Source organism: Hyperoodon ampullatus, assembly GCF_949752795.1.
Source record: "Hyperoodon ampullatus genome assembly, chromosome: 2".
NCBI lineage: Eukaryota > Metazoa > Chordata > Mammalia > Artiodactyla > Ziphiidae > Hyperoodon > Hyperoodon ampullatus.
Genome location: NC_136915.1, coordinates 156,572,936 through 156,591,214, shown reverse-complemented (window position 1 = coordinate 156,591,214; position 18,279 = coordinate 156,572,936). Strand labels below are relative to the sequence as shown.

The 18,279-nt window shown below is 37.0% G+C and overlaps 1 protein-coding gene across 1 annotated transcript; it reads right to left on the bottom strand.

Annotated features, from left to right (window-relative positions):
- Positions 1-6,419: 6,419 nt before the first annotated feature.
- On the bottom strand, positions 6,420-18,020 carry IVNS1ABP (influenza virus NS1A binding protein; the record flags this gene model as incomplete). The annotated part of the gene is given in 14 exon segments (XM_079698486.1): positions 6,420-6,957; positions 8,279-8,452; positions 8,577-8,708; positions 8,792-8,918; positions 9,013-9,134; positions 9,608-9,832; positions 10,068-10,197; positions 14,080-14,087; positions 14,090-14,207; positions 15,558-15,683; positions 16,035-16,208; positions 17,314-17,389; positions 17,518-17,687; positions 17,910-18,020. Coding segments are annotated over 14 exon segments (1,947 nt in total). The 3' UTR covers positions 6,420-6,703.
- Positions 18,021-18,279: the final 259 nt, after the last annotated feature.

Below are 18,279 nucleotides of genomic sequence, written 5' to 3'. Positions count from 1 at the left end.
CACTTCTCAATGCATTTCTCATGGGAAAAACAGGGAGACCCCTCTGCTCAGTGTCCTCTTAAATGTGAAACAGCATGGATTTATCAGGTAGCAGTGGCTGATGTTTGCCCCTGGCTAAACCAGGTGTTTAACTGACTTCTTATTTAGTTATACCATAAGTTGGAAATCCTTGTTTACTAAAGTATATTATGCTTTTGTTAATACATTAGATTAAATCTAATTTGGCATTCTATTATAAATGTTAATTTATTTTTTTAAAAAAGCAACGAATTATTTTTAGTGATTTTGCTTTTCATTTTACTTCCAAATTTTGTTTCTGAACTGCATACAGGTATGATTATAAAAGTGAACCTCCAATGAAAGAGAACTTTGCAGGATGCCCACTAGCAGGAAGAAGGATCCAATGAGCTTTGTTTGCTTAGAAAGCCACACCTCCTCCTGGGGCTCAAAGTGCCCTCAGGGATATGAGCCTGGGTAGAAGGAGAAGCTTCCAGAGCACCTCTGCTGTCTGCCTCTTTCCTTTTCCATCCCCTCCCCCTACCAAAGATTTCTTCAGACTTTTATCCCTCAGCTGCTTCTAGTTGTTACTGAGTTTTGCTCCGCTTTGTTTTTGTTGCTGTTGTTGTTGTTTTGGTCGCAGCTTGCAGGATCTTAGTTCCCTGACTAGGGATTGAACCGTGGGTCACTGCAGTGAAAGCGCACAGTCCTAACCACTGGACCGCCAGGGAACTCCCTGCTGTGCTTCATTACCTCCCTTTTTTTTGTCTCTTATCTTTTCAATATGTTATACTTTTTAGGAAATTTCTTTTCACTCCTATCATCTGAATACTTCTACCTATTTCACCCTATACATGTGAATTTTAATTTTATCCTAATCTATGTGTCTTTCACTTTGTGCGTTGTCAATTTTCAACCTTTTTTAAATATTTATTTTGATATGTGAAAATGTTTTAACTTTCTAGTCTTATTTTTATCTTTAGAAGACATTCTTTAAATTTTTTTTAGTGTTTATTTCTTTGAAATGTCAGGGGTTTTTTGGGTTTTTTTCTTCTTTTTGTTGCCTTCTTTTCTTACCTGAAACTTTAATTTATACTTTTTTTCTAACAGTACAGTGTGGGAGTTGAGGGATCCCTTTCCTCCCATCCCCTGCTCTTTCTTTTCTGGGTCTCCCCTCTGGATTGGAGTAACTCAGTTGACATAAGGATCCTAAGCCCCACCTTGATAAGTTTGTTTTCATGGGAAATTATCATATCTTTAGAACTTCAGGTTTTAAAATCTCCATTCAGTATACATAGCTATTATATTTTGGGCAGAAGCTTCATAAACATGCCATGAGCCAGAAGGGACTGATGGGAAAAGTCACATGAGGGCAAGGGCTCTCTACATAAAGTCTTGCCTTAGTGAGGAGCTGGTGATAACTTCCTGAGAAGCATCCCTGAGGATTTTGACAGCAAAGTTCCTGGAACCATTTTACACTAGGCTTTTCCAGCTTACTTCCACAAGATAGTCCATTTCCTTCTGGAAGGGACCAGGGAGCGTCCTCTGGCTTAGCCAGGCCTCAGCTCTTCCAGCACTCTGAGCCAAAGAAAAGTTGGCTAAAGACTTAGAGTCTGTTGTGCCCTACTGGGTCCTCCTGTTAGGACCTGCAGTGAGCAGTTGGGACTGCACAGATTGGAACTTCATAGATGAGGTAATTTCACTTTCCTATCATTGTCTTTGCCTGTCATATGAAAGACAGGGGACACAAGACAAACCTGAAACTTTACTTCCTTGATCTTTTGGCCATCATCTTAAAACATAAGTTCTTTCACTCTTTCAGGGTTGATCCACAATTATTTAGTGTCATGGTCTCCCTTAAGAACCTAGCTTTTATTGTTCATACTCCTGATGTGACATCTCCCCACGCCCACCTATCTATTAGAGCCTTTTAGCTCCCTACCGTGTGAGTTGGGGTGAAGTTACCTTTTTCTTAGAGGGAATACACCTGACTATTGAATAATGAAATGCATCTTCCACTTAGGAAGTGCTGCCACCCATACTCCTTTTCTGATTTAGATTGGACTGACAGTCCAGTCTCCCTCCCAGTTGGTGGCTCTTTAAGCTATTTTGCCAACAAACAACAAAAAACCCCACTCCAGTGAAAATAAGCAACTCCATGAGCTTGAGCAGAATTTACAGCTATGAACCTAGAAGGTAAGGCAATAAGACACTCAAATTTCAGCTACCAACATGGCTCAGTGTTCCTAACTACAAACCAAATTCAATATCCTAGCCTTCGCAACTCTTATTGATAAGACTGTTATCGGCTGAACTACATTAACTCAGTACATAACCCTTGCATGGCCAGTGGGGATGAATGGTTCCCTGATGTGATTTCTAGTCAGGTAAAATATTGACATGTCCTAGAGGTTTTTAAAATTTTTTAATTTTTATTTTTTTGCAGTATGTGGGCCTCTCACTGTTGTGGCCTCTCCCATTGCGGAGCACAGGCTCCGGACACGCAGGCTCAGTGGCCATGGCTCACGGGCCTAGCCGCTCCGTGGCATGTGGGATCTTCCCGGACCGGGGCACGAACCCGCGTCCCCTGTATCGGCAGGCGGACTCTCAACCACTGCGTCACCAGGGAAGCCCACCTAGACTATTTAAAAAAGGCTTTTCCTTTAAAGGTTTGGTTAAGCTAGAAAGACAAAACTTTTTCAAGTGTAAAACTGTAGTTTTGAGTTTTGTCAAACACAATCACATAATCACCAGCACACTCAAGTAATGAGTTCCATTGCTCCTCGAAGTTCCCTTGTGCCCCTTTGTAGCCAACTCCCATTCCCATCTCAGGAAGCCATTGATGTGTCTGCTATCCATGTAGCTCTCTTTTCCAGGATGCTATGCAAATGGAGGCTTTCGAAGCTGGCTTTTCACTTAGCATGATGCTTCTGAGGATCCATCCATGTTGTTTTATCAATAAATACTTCACTGTTTTTATTCCTGAGTAGTAGTCCATTGTATTGATGTACCCTTCCATCCATTCACCAGTTGGAAGGATATTTGAATTTTCAGTTTTTGGTGATTATGAGTAAAGCTGCTATATTCATACACAGGTTTCTGTAAGAACATGTTTTCATTTCACTTGGATAAATACCTAGGAATGGGATTAATGTGTCATAGGATATTTTTTATAAAAAACTGTCAAACTTTTTCCAAACTGACCTTACAATTTTGTAATTCCTCCAGCAATTTGAGAGCTCCAGTTGTCATTTTGCTATTTACATTTTCCTAATCTATGACAGTAAGCATGTTTTCATGTTATTATTGACTCCATTTATCTTCTTTGGTGGAGTGTCTTGTTCCAAACCTTTTGCCCATTTGAAAACTGGTTTTATTGAGCTTAGAGAGCTCTGGATGCAAATCCCTTATGTTTTCTTTCAAGCCTGTACCTTGTAAGGATTTGGCACCACTTTTGGTTAAGATAGAGACAGAACACTTGCATAATGCAGAAGGTAGATCTTACTATGATTTGAGAGTAGCCTTAATGGATAGCTGGCCCTGTTAATTATTGATTGGATGACCACCATTACATTTGATAGATGCCTTCAAACTTGGCAACTCTTAACTTGCAGGACAGTTCAGTTCATCTCTTAAGAAGTTTCAGTCTCTCGCTCACTGAAGTTTGGTATTCTGTGTGCCTTTTTCCAGGCTAAAATTGTATTAGTCCTGTTGTTCTCTCTGAGCAAATATCTTGTATTTCCACAAGATATCAACCCTGTATATACTCAGCTTAATAACTGAGCTTTTGCTTCTCACCCTTATTCAAACCCCCAACAGAGCATTGAGCTCCTAACAGTGAAGCCTAAGTACTTTATTGGCCATTGTGCTAGTAACAGTAAGTTAAAGAACCCATGATATGCACTTGAGTACATCCCTCTCTTTATGTACTCTACTTACTGCTCAATGTATCATTATCATTTTTAAGACTTAAGAAACTTCTGGTCTTATTAAGAAAACCGATGCTTCACAGTAATTGCTTTTTAACCTTCAGATAATTTATTTAATAGGACTCCTGTTAACAGGACCAAATTTGTGGCTTGGCCTTACTAAGTATTTGAGATTGATATATTCGATTCATATATTGGTATTTCCTCCTCTTTTTTCACTCAGTTAATTTACCCTGTATCTTAAGTCTCAATGAGAGACTCTTCAAATCCTTTTTTGAAACAAAGTAGGGTACAAAAAATTGACTAATACTATAGAGACCATGTTTTCTGTGACTCAGTCTTCTAAAGGCAACTCTGGAATTACAGTAATGTCCTAGAGAGACTTTTTCCTTTGCCTACTTCAGTTTTAAGTTAAGAATTCTGAGATCTGGAGGGATTATAGGGTGTACACCTAATATATTAAGCACTAATTATATTCCCAAATCCAGGTCTTTTCCTAAAATATGATTATGTAAGGAATTCTAAAACATTGAAATGGTAAAGTATTTAAGACATACTAGAAGCCAAAAATCAAAACCCTATCCTTGAAAATCACAATAAAAGAATTTATTGTGATTTATGCTTGAGTATAATCAATTGTTTTGTTAATTCAAACAGGTATTTTATAGTTTTGCCACTCTTTTAGGGATTTAGTCTAGTGTGTTTTGTGCATTATTACTGTTGATTGCAAGAGGGGTTATTACCAATATCATTTCTAAACTATTCCAAAACCCATACTGGTTTAAAAAAAAAATTCTTTAATTAATGCTGAGGCTATGCCATTTTCTCCTTCCCTCAAAAAAAAAAAAAAAAAAAAAAAACTTAAATGTGGATAAACAGAACTGGTCACTGAGCACTATTTTTTTCTTTATGAAACCTTCTTATATTCAAAACATACTTAACGTAATTTTAGCTACCAAACTACCTGTTTGGCATCAATGGTACTATAGGTAAACTTTGACCCAAAGTATTCCCACATATCATTGCATTAAGCATGTTACATAGGAATTGAGAAGTGATTTCAAAGACTTTACACTGACTCCCCCCACTAAAATTTTATTTCCTTGTGCTAAATAAATAGAACATATACAGATCTATTTTAAAAATATTCATCGTATTAGGCAAATTCAAATCTGCCAACCCAGTTTTAGTCCAGAACCAAACCAGTGACAGGAACTACACAGCCACCAGACGAACTGATTTCCTTTCTTGTTGGTTCTCTGTGGGATAGATGAGTGAAATAAGGTGTCAAAGTCCCAGTGGAACATTTGTAAAAAAATACCTAATTTTCTTCTCACCCAGGTTAGCCAGTGGATAGTCATGTTGTCCCAGGTGGCTCATTAGATTCCTGTGTGCCTCTGTCTTCCCAGAGAAAACAAAACAAAACCAAAAAACCCCCTTTACATCAGTCCTTATTTCAGATGTAAGATGCCAGTTAACTATTTTCCCACAAATACCTTAAGCTCATTTTTACTGGAAAAAAAAAATTTCCCCCCAAAACTTTTAGTAATGAATGAGTACACAACAACATTTGGATAGTAATCCCATGGTGCAAGGATTTCCTGCAAAGTACCTTTAATATGTTTGCATCAACAGCAAGCATTAGGATGTTCTAATTTTGGCACCGTAAGTTATATGTGTAGCATTACACATTAGATACCAAGTCACCACCCCAACCAGTATTTATCCATATGAATAGGAAAACTGAACAAAAACATAGTTCTGATAAAGGCTGCATTCATAAACCCAATACAGTTTAAGGTAATTTTTTTTTTTTCTTTTTACAATCGAGGGCTGCCATTTAGGATTGTTTTTTTTAATGATAAATAAAAAATAGGAATTATTTAGAAGATAAAATACTTCACTGTTCTTTACTGTTATTAATATAATATTGAGTGTTTTGCTATATAAAATATACTCCCAAGAAGTCAAAGTATTTAAAAACAGTGTATCAAATAAAAATCACAGCCATGTTACTGTTCAGCAACTCCATTCCAATAAACATTGGTATTGCATTCTCAAAAAAAAAAAAAAAATTGTAGCTGAGGCAAGAGCTCTCTGAAGCTTGCATTCTGGGCGTGTAAAACACCTCACTGCATACTTTTAAGACTGTCACTCTGCTTCAGTAATTTGAACCTGCCACATTTTACTTCAACAAGTAAAGCAGTCTGCTGAGAATACAAAAATTTATAAAAAGGCCATCATAAAAGATTAAACCTCGGTAGGCATGTAAGCTTTCTTTTAATAAAAACAAAAATAGTCATTGTCATCTAGTTAAATAAGTCTCTTTGTTATAGAGTGTTCCAGTTATTGAAAAAGGGCCCTTAAAAAACCCAACTGCCTATATCTTAAAACCCTACCTCTCTCTTGCCCCATAATACACGTTTGAGGGAAGAGTCATTTAATGTGCAAATTGGCAAACAAATGTGGAGGAGAGGGGACTTCTTGAAATGATGTGCCCAATCAATTCTTGGTTTATTCTTTTACAATATCAACTTCCAAAAAACTAAAATAACCAAAGTAGCCCTAAAAATACACAAAACAGACCTTCATCTTTGCATTCCTTTCCCAATAAACACAAAAAGTATGTACAGCATGTTTAATAATATGCAATATGCAAAAGCTTTGTGTTGCCGTTAGCAACATCTATACCCACCCACCCTCCTTATTCACAAGTGTACCTCTACCTAACACAATTACATCACTAAGCCTGTTAGTTTGAAAGGGTCTTCAATTTGTTAAAACTGGAAAATCTTGGTATAGGGGCTCCACTCATTTGACTCAAGGTTATAGACTTCCACCGTATTCAGAAAATCATTGCCATCAAATCCTCCCACTGCATAAATGGTGTTCCCTACAGTTGCAATCCCAGCATTGCTCCTTGGTGAAGTCATGTTTCCCATCATCTTCCATTCATTTCTAGTTGGATCATACATCTCCACACAACTGATGGCATGAGAACCATCAAAGCCACCACCTACAAACAGTTTTCCTAAAAGAGAAACGAGACAAGGTTAATCTAGAGAGGCTAAGAAAGAAACCCTTAAATTGATCTTTTGCTAAAACAGTGGTTCTTGGTAGAAAAGCCTGTTCATTCTGTCAGAAAGTATTTACTGAATGCCTACTAATGTGGTAAGCACTCCCTAGAAGCTGGGGATACAAACGGAATAGAATTGAAAAGAACCCCTTTGTGTGTATTACGTCAGGCAATTTAAAGGAAGGGAGGCACCATCTAACTACAGTGCAATTCTCACAACAATTCTATGTGGTTGTTTCTATTACTGCCATTTCACAGATGAAGAAATAATGAACAAAGAAGTTGGACAACTTGCCTAGAGATGCAACTAGTAAGTGGCAAACCAGAGTAGTTCTGTGCACTGGAAGTTCTGTTATTAGTGCAGTGCATAAGAACTAAGATTCAAAGTAAGTTATAGGAAAGCAGGTTTCAGATAACTGAACATTTTCTAGAGCTCTCCAACTATATAAAATGATTTTGGCATTTCCAATTTCTTCTTGGAAACAGACTGAACTATGACTATTTTCAAATATACATGCAGGACAGTTAATAGTTAAATTATTTTCAGACAAGTAAAATGTTAGCATTAAATATTCTCTGGAGCTTAAGGAAAACCTTATTAGTGATTCTCGAATTCATTATTTTCTCATCTGACTGTCACTTAGCCTACCTGCATCCATGTACTTACCCATAAAAGAACCGACAAGGCTCATAGTAGGCCAGGGGTTGCAGGCCAGTAGGCTACTTACTGGCATGCCTACACACTTAGGCTCTTGCCAGTTGAGCCACAAGCTTTGTTTTAAAAACAATTCTAACTGAATTCATTATTGTAATTATGTAATTAAACATTATGTAAATCCATAAAATGGATGTGAAAAGAAAGCTGTGTCTATATGTGATGATTTGCAAACACTTGTTAAAAATAATCTAAAAATATTAGGCATGGAGTAGACAATTAGAAAAGACTAGATTTAGATGATTTGCATCTCTTTTGTTTTACAAATCAAATTTTTAAAAATTCTTGCTCTAAAGAAACAAACTCAAATTCCAAGATGATGCATTATGAGTATGATTTATGGAAGAAGATGAATTAATATATTTATGTTATATATTCAGTACTGAGTGATTAGAAAAGACATTTCTAAAAGACAAACCACCAATCCCCACTGTGTCAGAAAAGGCTGGTTCTGAATTCTTAATTATACAAGTGGATAGTTACCACTGACATTCTCTTGGAATTTTAGAACAAACTCTTGCTACTACCTACTCCTCAACTCTCCCAAATCCCAACACTCACCGCCGAGAACAGCCACTCCAGCTCCTCGCCTAGCCACGTTCATGGATGCAATTAAAGTCCAGGTGTTATTTTCAGGATTATAACGTTCTACTGTGTTCAGACAATTCCAAGACTCTGCGCCTCCGATTATGTACAAATAACCACCAAGCTCACAGACTGCAGACTGGTGTCTACCTATAAAATCAAGTCAAACCAAAATTATTATTCTATCTCCCAAAACTGTAAGTGTGCACTACACATACCATTGATTCAGAGGTCTTAAAAAAAAAAAAAACTTAAAAAAAAAAAATCAACTTACGAATGTTAAGAGGAGCACAGCTTGTCCATGACTTTGTTATAGGATCAAATACATCACAATTTTTCAGTCCTTTTTGGCCATATGGATCTGAGCCACCAACGATGTATAATTTCCCATTCAGAGCACACACTCCTATGTGAGTATAAAATAAGGTTATAAATTGATAACTTAATTATCATACTTAAATACTGATGATCTCAGCAGAAAAGTATTACCTGCATTACAACGGTTAGTTCTCAATTCTGGAATAGGAGTCCAGTCATCTATGTTTGGATCATACATCTCTCCACATCTCAGGTCATCTGAGTGGCCATTTGATCCACCTACCACATAGAGCTGGCCCTATGCCAAAAGCGAGATTAATATTTCCGCCATTCTCAAGTTCTTAGAAAAAGCTAAACGTGGGCTGCTTCTTCCTGCAATATAGTGCACTTACCATGAGTACGGCCATTTGAAATCGGGCTCTTGGTGTCCTCATGGGAGCAAGAAAGGACCAATGATCTGTATGTGGATCATAGCATTCAACTGTTCGAAGACACTCCTCTCTGTTATAGCCACCTGGTACAAGAACCACAAAGAGTTATGTTTAAAATATTAAACTGGACCAGGGTTTCTGGTCTAGAATGGTTTAAGTAATCTGTACAAATGAGAAAAAGAATCTTTGTCCACAAACTTAATAAGACCACATTAGTTGATGTTTTAACTAAGTGCTTGTAATAGCTGAATGACAAAATTATGAGTGTAAGTAAATTGCTTAGTCTTGACTTGAAAATTAGGAGAGAACAATTACCCACTTCACAGTTTTTTAAGAATTAGAGACAGACATTAACTTGAAGGCTCGGCAATACTATAGTATTGACTTTTTATTTCTGTCTTCTTAGAATGTGGTAAAGTGGAATGCCACAGAAGAAGGAATATTAAACAAACCCTGTCTTCCAAAGTTTGCATGTCACAAGCAAGCATAAACGTCCACTTATAGAGGCTTAGCCAGTTGAAGGTTTCTGATAAGTCACTCATCCTTCTATTCTTACCTGCAGCTATGAGTTTGCCATTCATCTCTGCTGTCCCCAGACCAGATCGTGCATACTGCATAGGAGACATGGGCTTTTCTATTAACTCATCTGGTTGCATCTCAAAGCTTAAACTTTTAATGAGTTTTGGAGTACTTGTTGGTGAGCTCTGTGGGCTGTTTCGCCCATGAAGGAAAATGACACAGAAAATACCATCCAGCACAGCCAGGCACAAGTAAGTGTTATCTGTAAGCACAAGAGTTCCATGTTTAAAGATGCAGTTTTTATTACTTTTGGTTGCTGTGTGATCCTGAATTGGACTACAGATTCCAGACAGGGGATGACCTGCTACTCTTTTTCAAATTTAGTTGCTTCTGAGTTTTTTCCTCAATCACTTTAGAAGTATTATATGGTTCCACTTAAAACTCCTTCTTAAAAAAGAAATAAATTGAAGGCAATCTGACAAGTGTAATACACTTACTTGAAGTCTTTTCCGAAGCAACAATTTTCCACTCGTGCTTAGGGCTTTGTATTGTAGCATTTGGAGAAGAGAGACATCCAATGGAACTGCTACTTATCTGCTTATGGCCATTCTCACGTGGTGGCTTTTTCTGCAAAATCAAAAGGCAGCTACAGAAACCTAGCCAAAGACCATACCTGGTGTACCTTTGCTCCTGAGCTATTCCACAACACTGAGAAAACCCTTAGTACCCTCCACTTGTGCATGACATTTATAGCACACCTAGATTTAACACGAAACAACACTTTCTGACTGACACACATCACTGGCATTCTTCCATCTCCACTTAATAAGGAAACAACTACACCTACCCTGGTCAAGAAAAAGTTCAACAATTAAAAAAACATGTTGTGGGCCAAGTATTAGAATAGTCAAGAAAGGAAAAAACGGAACCTCCTCCTTCATAATCCACATAGTCTTTATATTAAGTATAGAATCTTCCAAAATGTTATAAATCTAAAACAGCATGAATTAACTGAGAGAATACATTTAACCCACTATCTCCATGAAACTGTGAAACTTAACTAAATCGTATGTACTGGTATCCTTCATATTAGCAGATATATATCCATCCAATCTCTCTGAAAGTTATTTTACAGGAAAAAATGTGGCAATTACAAGAAATATTTACAAGTATATTTCTCTAGGATTCCCTTAAAGGTATTATAGAGTGGTTTTCTAGACAAGTAAAACTACATCAAAACACAGAAGTAAAAATGGTAATCAGAGGTTAATGAAGAAATAATACTAAAAGAACCAAACATTTTTAAACGAATACACGAGAACATGAAAGAGGGAGAAATGGGCAAAGCTACAAATTTTCAAATGACTGTAAGAAGATTACATTGTGCCCTCGTGTATGAGTTCCCTTTGATGGTTTTCTTCCAATTACTTTAGCTCTTGACACTTCCAAAGGATATGATCACATGGCATTAGAAGAGTCAAGATTACCCTGGTAGGAACTGCCTGCTGAATGAATAGGTACCACCTTCAGTACCTGGCCAAGTTTGCTCATCCACTTATTTTGATCCCCAGGGCCACAGCCTCATGGGTAGACAGAATCTCTAATGGAAATTTCTGTTTCGAGTGGAAGAAAAAGGCCATGAAACAATAGAGAAAAAGATTTTGGTAGCTACTTGAAGCTGTGAAAAAACTATCAAGTTTGGTGTAAGCAATTCAGCAAATGTGGTTATAGCTTAAGTAGGCTATTCTGAGAAAAGGCAGAGAATGTACCATGCTAATGGTTATAATTACATTCCATTTAGACATTTATTATGTACCTAGGTGTTATATTAGGCACTTTATTCACACTGTCTCTTTTAATCCAGTAAGGGCAATATATCTCTCCATTTTATAGGTAAAAATACTGAAAATGAGAGAGAAAATATGCATTGCCTAAGGCAATGCAAGAAAAATAAGGATTAGGAATTCTGAGTATAAAGCCACTCTTTTATACAATGACAGTCTGTGTGTCCTGTGCTACTAGGAATTACAAAGTACATAAAACCCTATCCCAATCTGTGGGAAGAAGGGATCCAAAGTAACACAAGTTGATGATGCTTAAGAGCTTTTACCGTAGTAAGAAAACTGTTCTAATGTATGGCTTTAATTGAGAGAAAATCAAATGTGAAAAAAAAGCACAGTAACAATGAAGACTACCTAGTGTTATGTAACTAACCAGCCTTCTATAGAAATGCTGGTTAACTCTTTTATGTTCCTTCCAGAACATTTTCAAGCCTAATTCTTTACTCTCCTTTATTTTCAAACTTTACCCTATCAACTCCTCCCACTCAGCCCACCCACTGGCCCACACTTTCTTTGCCGCTGACCTCCCCAAGGGGTGGTCCCTGGTAGCTCTTTCTTTTTCAGCCACCATCACTTCTCAAGCTAAGCGTTTCTTAACCTTAATACTCTCTGGAAATTATACCCACTAAAGGTTAGAAAGTGGCTTCCTAAAACCAATGTAGAAGAGATATCCCTAATCTTCTTTTACATGACCTCCCAGAGGATGATCTGACACAGTTAACAATCTAGTCCTCCTTCAAACTTTCTTCTCCTATGTTAGCTAGCTTGTACAACACAATTTGATTCCAATGGCAGCTTCTCAACTTTTTCTCTTCCTGAAGCTTAGTGTTTCCTCATCCTTTTTACTTCATCATCTCTATTCATGGCACTTCCCTGGAATAAGTCACACAGGTCAGAGTCCTACTCACCCTCAAATTCTTCGTTTCCTTAATTTTCCTAATCTAAACAATCACTAAAGACCTTTGCAACTATAAATGTCTAGAGTCCACCCTTTCCCCTTCTCGTCCTTAGATCAAGCCCTCATCTTTTCACCTGAACTACTGCTTGTAATAGTCTACAAATTGGTCTCACAAGCTTTAATCTACCCTCTGTACCTGGTCATAAAAATAGAAGGGTTCGATGCATTTAGTAAAGTAAAACAAACAAACAAAAAAACCCCTCAAATCAGCTGGAATCCCACGACCCAGAGACTGCCACCTGATAGTTAACTATCTGTCTAAAATATGATAATGAACATATAGATCTCTGCTGTATGGAAATACCATAATTTAACCAATCCCCCTACTGTTGGACTCTTGTCCAGTTTTTCACTATTATTAAAGTTGTGAAATATATCTGTTCAGATCACTCCACTCCTTTGTCTAAAATTCTTTGAAAGTCCCACACTACTTGTAGAATAAAGTATGATCCCCGATCAGATGTTATTTACCTACTCTCCCAGTCATGTGACCTGCAATTCCAACAGTATCATCCTTTCACAGGTATCCTTTGCTATCTGACACACCTCTATCTGCTATGCAAACTCTTCCACATCCTCAGATGGCTCAAATGTTGCCTCCTTTGTGAAATTTCCCTAGTTTTTCTCCTTTTGGTTCCACCCTCCCCTTAATGTCTTCCGTAGGTAATTCGTATACGTCTGTTCCGTTTTACCCACTCCTGTAAGGTCCCGGAAGCAGAAACTGTCTCTTACACATTTTTGGGCCCTCTTACCTAACACCACGGCCTGCCACTTATCAGGCACTCAACCACTGCTTGTTGAAAGAGTACTTTAAAAAACCATTAACTTACAGTTTAGAGATGTTTAGAGATAAGAGGGAAAATATCCTCAGTGTTCAAAATGCACAAACATGAACAAAATTCTCAACTAACTCAGCACCAAAAGCTTTTTGTGAAAATACAGAACACCTGATAGTATCACCATACACGTTATTTCTGAGTCTATCATTTACCGTCTAATTATTAAAGGAAAACACCCATTAACTTGTGTCGATTCAGCCTACTTTATAGTTATCCCTCACAAATACAATGTTGAGCTAAAGGCCAAACAAAAAGAATACATATTGTATAACCATTTACATAAATTTCAAACACAGGCAAACTAATCTAATGCTTCAGAAGTTGGGATATAATGGCTTCCTTTGGGGTAGTGTAGGGCAGTGACTGGGAAGGCAGCAAGAGGAAGGCTTCCAGAATGCTAGAAGTCTCTTCTTGACCCAGGTAGTGTTTAAACCAGTGGGTTCACTATGTGACATTTATTCTTTGTATTCTTTTCTCTCTGTTATTTATCCATAAACTAAAAAAGTTTATACCTGACATTTTTTTAAAAAAAATTGGGTCTAACAGTTATTCCCATTACAAACAACTATTTTTTATAATCTGACCAAAATAACAAATAATTTCTATTTTGCTTCATCTTCTCTTATTGGCCCTTTTTCTTACTACTTGTAAATCCTATTTGAGAAAAAAATCTTAAGTGGGATTTCCTACTTTGTTCTGTTAATTTCTTTTTATGTGGCAAAAATGGTAGTAATGGTATGAAAGGTATGCTTGTTTTCTCCCACAAGTGTTTCTGTCCAGTTATACCAGTGAAGCTCTTCCACTTTCCTTTATTAAAGGAAAATCTCAGTATGCTATAAAATGCTCTAATCAAATTTCAACCTGAGGTTACCTCAGATGTGCAATGTGTACCTGCACAAACTGAATGTGGTCATCATCACTGCCAAACACCTCAGCCTGTCCATCTAGTAGGTTCCCATCAAGCAGCTTGTGATCAGCTGAGTAGTACAAGGTTTGAACCTGCAAAACAGCAACAGAACACCCATGTGGCTACTGTCTCCATGGCTACTCCACTAGTATGCAGATCACACAAACGCCTCAAGGTAACCTCCAGTGTGCTTCTTGAGCTTCTTGACATCTTACTCTGGCAGGATCCCAAAGTAAAGAAAATACATGTCATGGTGGTAAAAATGTAAAAAACAAAAATAAGATACAGAATCTTCTAATACTGGCTGAAGAGTCCTTGGCTTGGGTGGCTTGAAAGAAATCTTCGTTTTTTCATAGCTTCTATGATACAGCATTAAGAAAAAAAGGCACTACTACAATATATAGGCTCTTAAAGAATACACATATTTATAATAAAATACTGAATATGGTTTACACCTTTGAAGAGTAAGTGGTCTAATGTGCATAAACATATTTCTGTCCTGCGCAAGCAATGTCAAGAAAAACAGATAAAAAACAAGTGCAAAAATTCAAACAAGCTTCAGAGACACCTCCCTTAACAGATGCAAACATATGGCTAATGCATCTGATTTTCAAGTGGGAAAACATATAGAATTTTAAAATCACCTGTTAGCCTTTTTAGAGCATAATGATAACTGTGTTTTTAAAGGCCTAACAGGTTGGTAAGTCTTTAGTGAATCCGAAAGGCTTAAGTGGAGGGATAAACTCAAGGTCACTCCACTGTTCCATCTGCATGCTTAATTCCCACCATTTCTCCATCAATTTTTTTCTTGCGTATTTTTCAAAAAGTAGCCCAAGTGAGTGACTATATGTATGAACAACACCATTGAAAAACACAAAGCTTTAAAGACAAGAATCCTGTAAAGGAGTAAACACCATTAAATCATCATCGTTCTCTGCCCACAGCGGATTTTTCTTAGGAGAACTGGGGCAGGACTGCTGCTTCTTTACGTGTCAATACACTTGAGGATTCTTCTTGTTTCTTCAGTCTTGGGTATCCTAGTTTTGTTAATAAACCTATGGGGAGATAAATCAATGGGGAGGAACAACCATTAGAAGCTTTTACCTACTTGTCAATTTAAAGCAAAAACCTGTGAAGAAAAATTAAGAATCTACAGAAAATTTCAGTACCACCTCCCATTTCTAAAGCAAATTACATGCTACTTTAAAGAAAGTTAACAGCACATAATAAGCAAAGAAATAAAAAAAGAAAAGCAGAAGACCAAACTGAACAGTTCATTCAGCTCACCTGGACACCCCCCCTGTTTCTCAGCTTAGGGGTACCTATAGCAAAATTTAAATTCTTTAGGGTCATGGTTATAAAATAAAAGTGAAAGGGAATCCTTCATGTTATAGCAAAATAATTTTTAATAATTGTTGAATCCCATTTACTTTAAAACTAACCTCTTCCATCAGCTCTTCCAGACTGTCTCCATTCTCCCAGATGCTACGCTGCACCCAGTTGATTACCTTTGTGTACAATTTGCCATTGCTGGGCAAGCAAACATTATCTTCAAGCATTACCTCCAACTAGAGTTGGGAAAGAACAAAGACACATGGATCAGTGTTGAGCCTCTAATTCTCAATTTCATAATAAAGAGGTCATAGATGCCCAACTGCACTCCATACGTTTACTCTAATTTTTAAGGAAACCAGTAGCCAAAAAAAAAAAAAGAGAGAGAAGAAAAAGAAAAGAAAGTAAACAAACTGGTAGGCAGAAAACCATTACACTGCTAAAAATAACCATATGGTTTCAATGTATTGTCTTTTTCATAACCATTACTCACTTGCTTGAAACATGAAGAAAGATTACATTCCTGGAACTAAGTAGTATGTACCTCTTTATTTAACCTTTACATCTTTCATCTTTATAGATTTTACCTTTAGCCGTGGAAGTTTAAGAAACTCTTCCTCTTCTGAAATTTGTAACAAATGCTCCTGAATATAAGCATCAACCTTATTCAACAAACGGGAGTCCCCCATACAACTTGCAAAATTTCGGTAAGAGATGCAGCTGGTAACATCCATTCTAGATAGTAAATAGTCACCACAAACCTTGGAAAAGAAATACACGAGTGCCAACATTTACATACATTTTATTTAACAAATATTTAATACTCAGTGTGTAAGTACTATGTGAATATATAAAGATTAACCAAAAATCACTGCCTTAGAACAAGTTTAACAGTAGGAAGAATACATGTATACAAATGATAAACATCAAAGAATGCCATTCAAATATATAGGATGCTTAAGGAAAAATGAAACAAACTGAAATGCTATGAAAATGCACATGAAATGTTCGGACAAGTATTTCCAACTAGAATGATAGATCAGGCTTCATGAAGGCAGTAATCTGAATGGGGCTCTACAGGGGAGATGACACTGAATGCACATAGAAACTAGGGAAGATGCTGCAACAATTTAGTTTGGCCAGAACAAAAGATAAGACAATCAGGAAATAGTTTTGGAAGAACAGCAACTATATTAGGGAGAGCCTGGAATTCTAACCTGAGGGACGTGTGCTATGACCACAAAAGGATTTTTAAGCAGAGTGAGGGGGTTAGCAAACTTCTTCTCAAAGGGCCAGACAGAAAGTTTTTAGGCTTGTGGGCCGTACTTTCTCACCACTTCTCAACTCTGTCACAGCAGGTGGAAAGCAGCCATAGACCGTATGTAAATGAAAGCTATGTTACCATAAGATGTTATAAAAGCAGGCAGCTGGCCTCAGGCCTGCAGTTTTCTGACTCCCACATTAGAGGATTAAATGCCTTTTTTCCTGTAAATTATTAAGCACTTCTCAGTGGCATTAAATTCTAGAAAGAATACTTCTAAAGAACAACCGAGAAGTGTAGAAGAACGGAGAATTAAGGATATGAGTTATATGATTAACTGAGAAAATCAAGACTTACCCTGTCAGAGAAGACTATTGAAAGAGCAAGATTGTAGCTTGAATTATCTGAGAGGAAGTGTGACCCTGCTGTGTTACACTGGCTAAACAGTTAAAATTACATAAATATTCGGTTCTCTAGGGGAAAAAAAGGGACATTTTCAAGTTCTTGAGTCCAACAGATGTCTTATAACAAATTGTACACACTAATCATATAAAATAAGACCCCCTAGTAACAGTACTCCTTGTATATTACTTCTGTTACTCTACCTGCTTCACTCGGTCCATCTTCAGCTTCTTTGCTGCAGAATAAACGTCTTTGACTAATTCCTTATCGGCTTTCAACCTATTAGAAAAAAGGTTCTTTATCATTTATCATACCAAGGCCTTGAAACACAGATACTTAATTTAAATAAATTTAGAGGGACTTGGAATTTCATTCTCTAGTTATATGATGTACTTTCAAGAACTTACTGAGCAGTGTAGGCATAATTCAACAAGACTTCAACAGCTTCCGGATTGAGATCATCAAACTTAACGTGAGAAACTCGGTGAGGATCACTATCATTATTAAAGATTTCAAATAAATAGGGACTGCAGCAAGCCAGGACTGCTCTGTGTGCTAACATCTCATGGCCACAGACCTGCAAAGTGAGGAATTAATATTAGAAGCATTGTGGACTATGTATTTCTCTAGCTAATTACTACATCGTATCCTTCATCTTACATTTCTGGGTAAATCATTCTTTTTTAAACTTATTTCATTAAATGCCTCCTACGAAAAACAAAACAAGCCAATCCAAGAACATATGGTTTTTTAGTAATGAAAGATCAATTCTGTAAGTTTCCAATTACGTTTTAAATACCTGAAGTCGAACATCACAGAACTGGCCACTTTTCCTCAGGGCATTTAATTTGGCAACAGAAGACTCAATGAAATTTTCGTCTTCAAACATTAAATATCCATTGGGAATCATTTTTCCTTATAATTTGGCTAAAGGGCAGAAAGAAAGCCAAGTTACTTTTACTTATGAATGGTGATTTTTATAACATTTTAAAGAGTAATGCAGTATCTTTAATTTTCAAATTTCATCCTATCAACAACACATAAAAATTTTATCATACAAAAACATTGCTAAAACACCACTGGCACTGAACGTCTAAGCCTTTGTACCCCTATACTTTGGTCCTAAGTCTTTTCAAGGATTCATACAGTAGTGTTATAGTGTCCCAGCA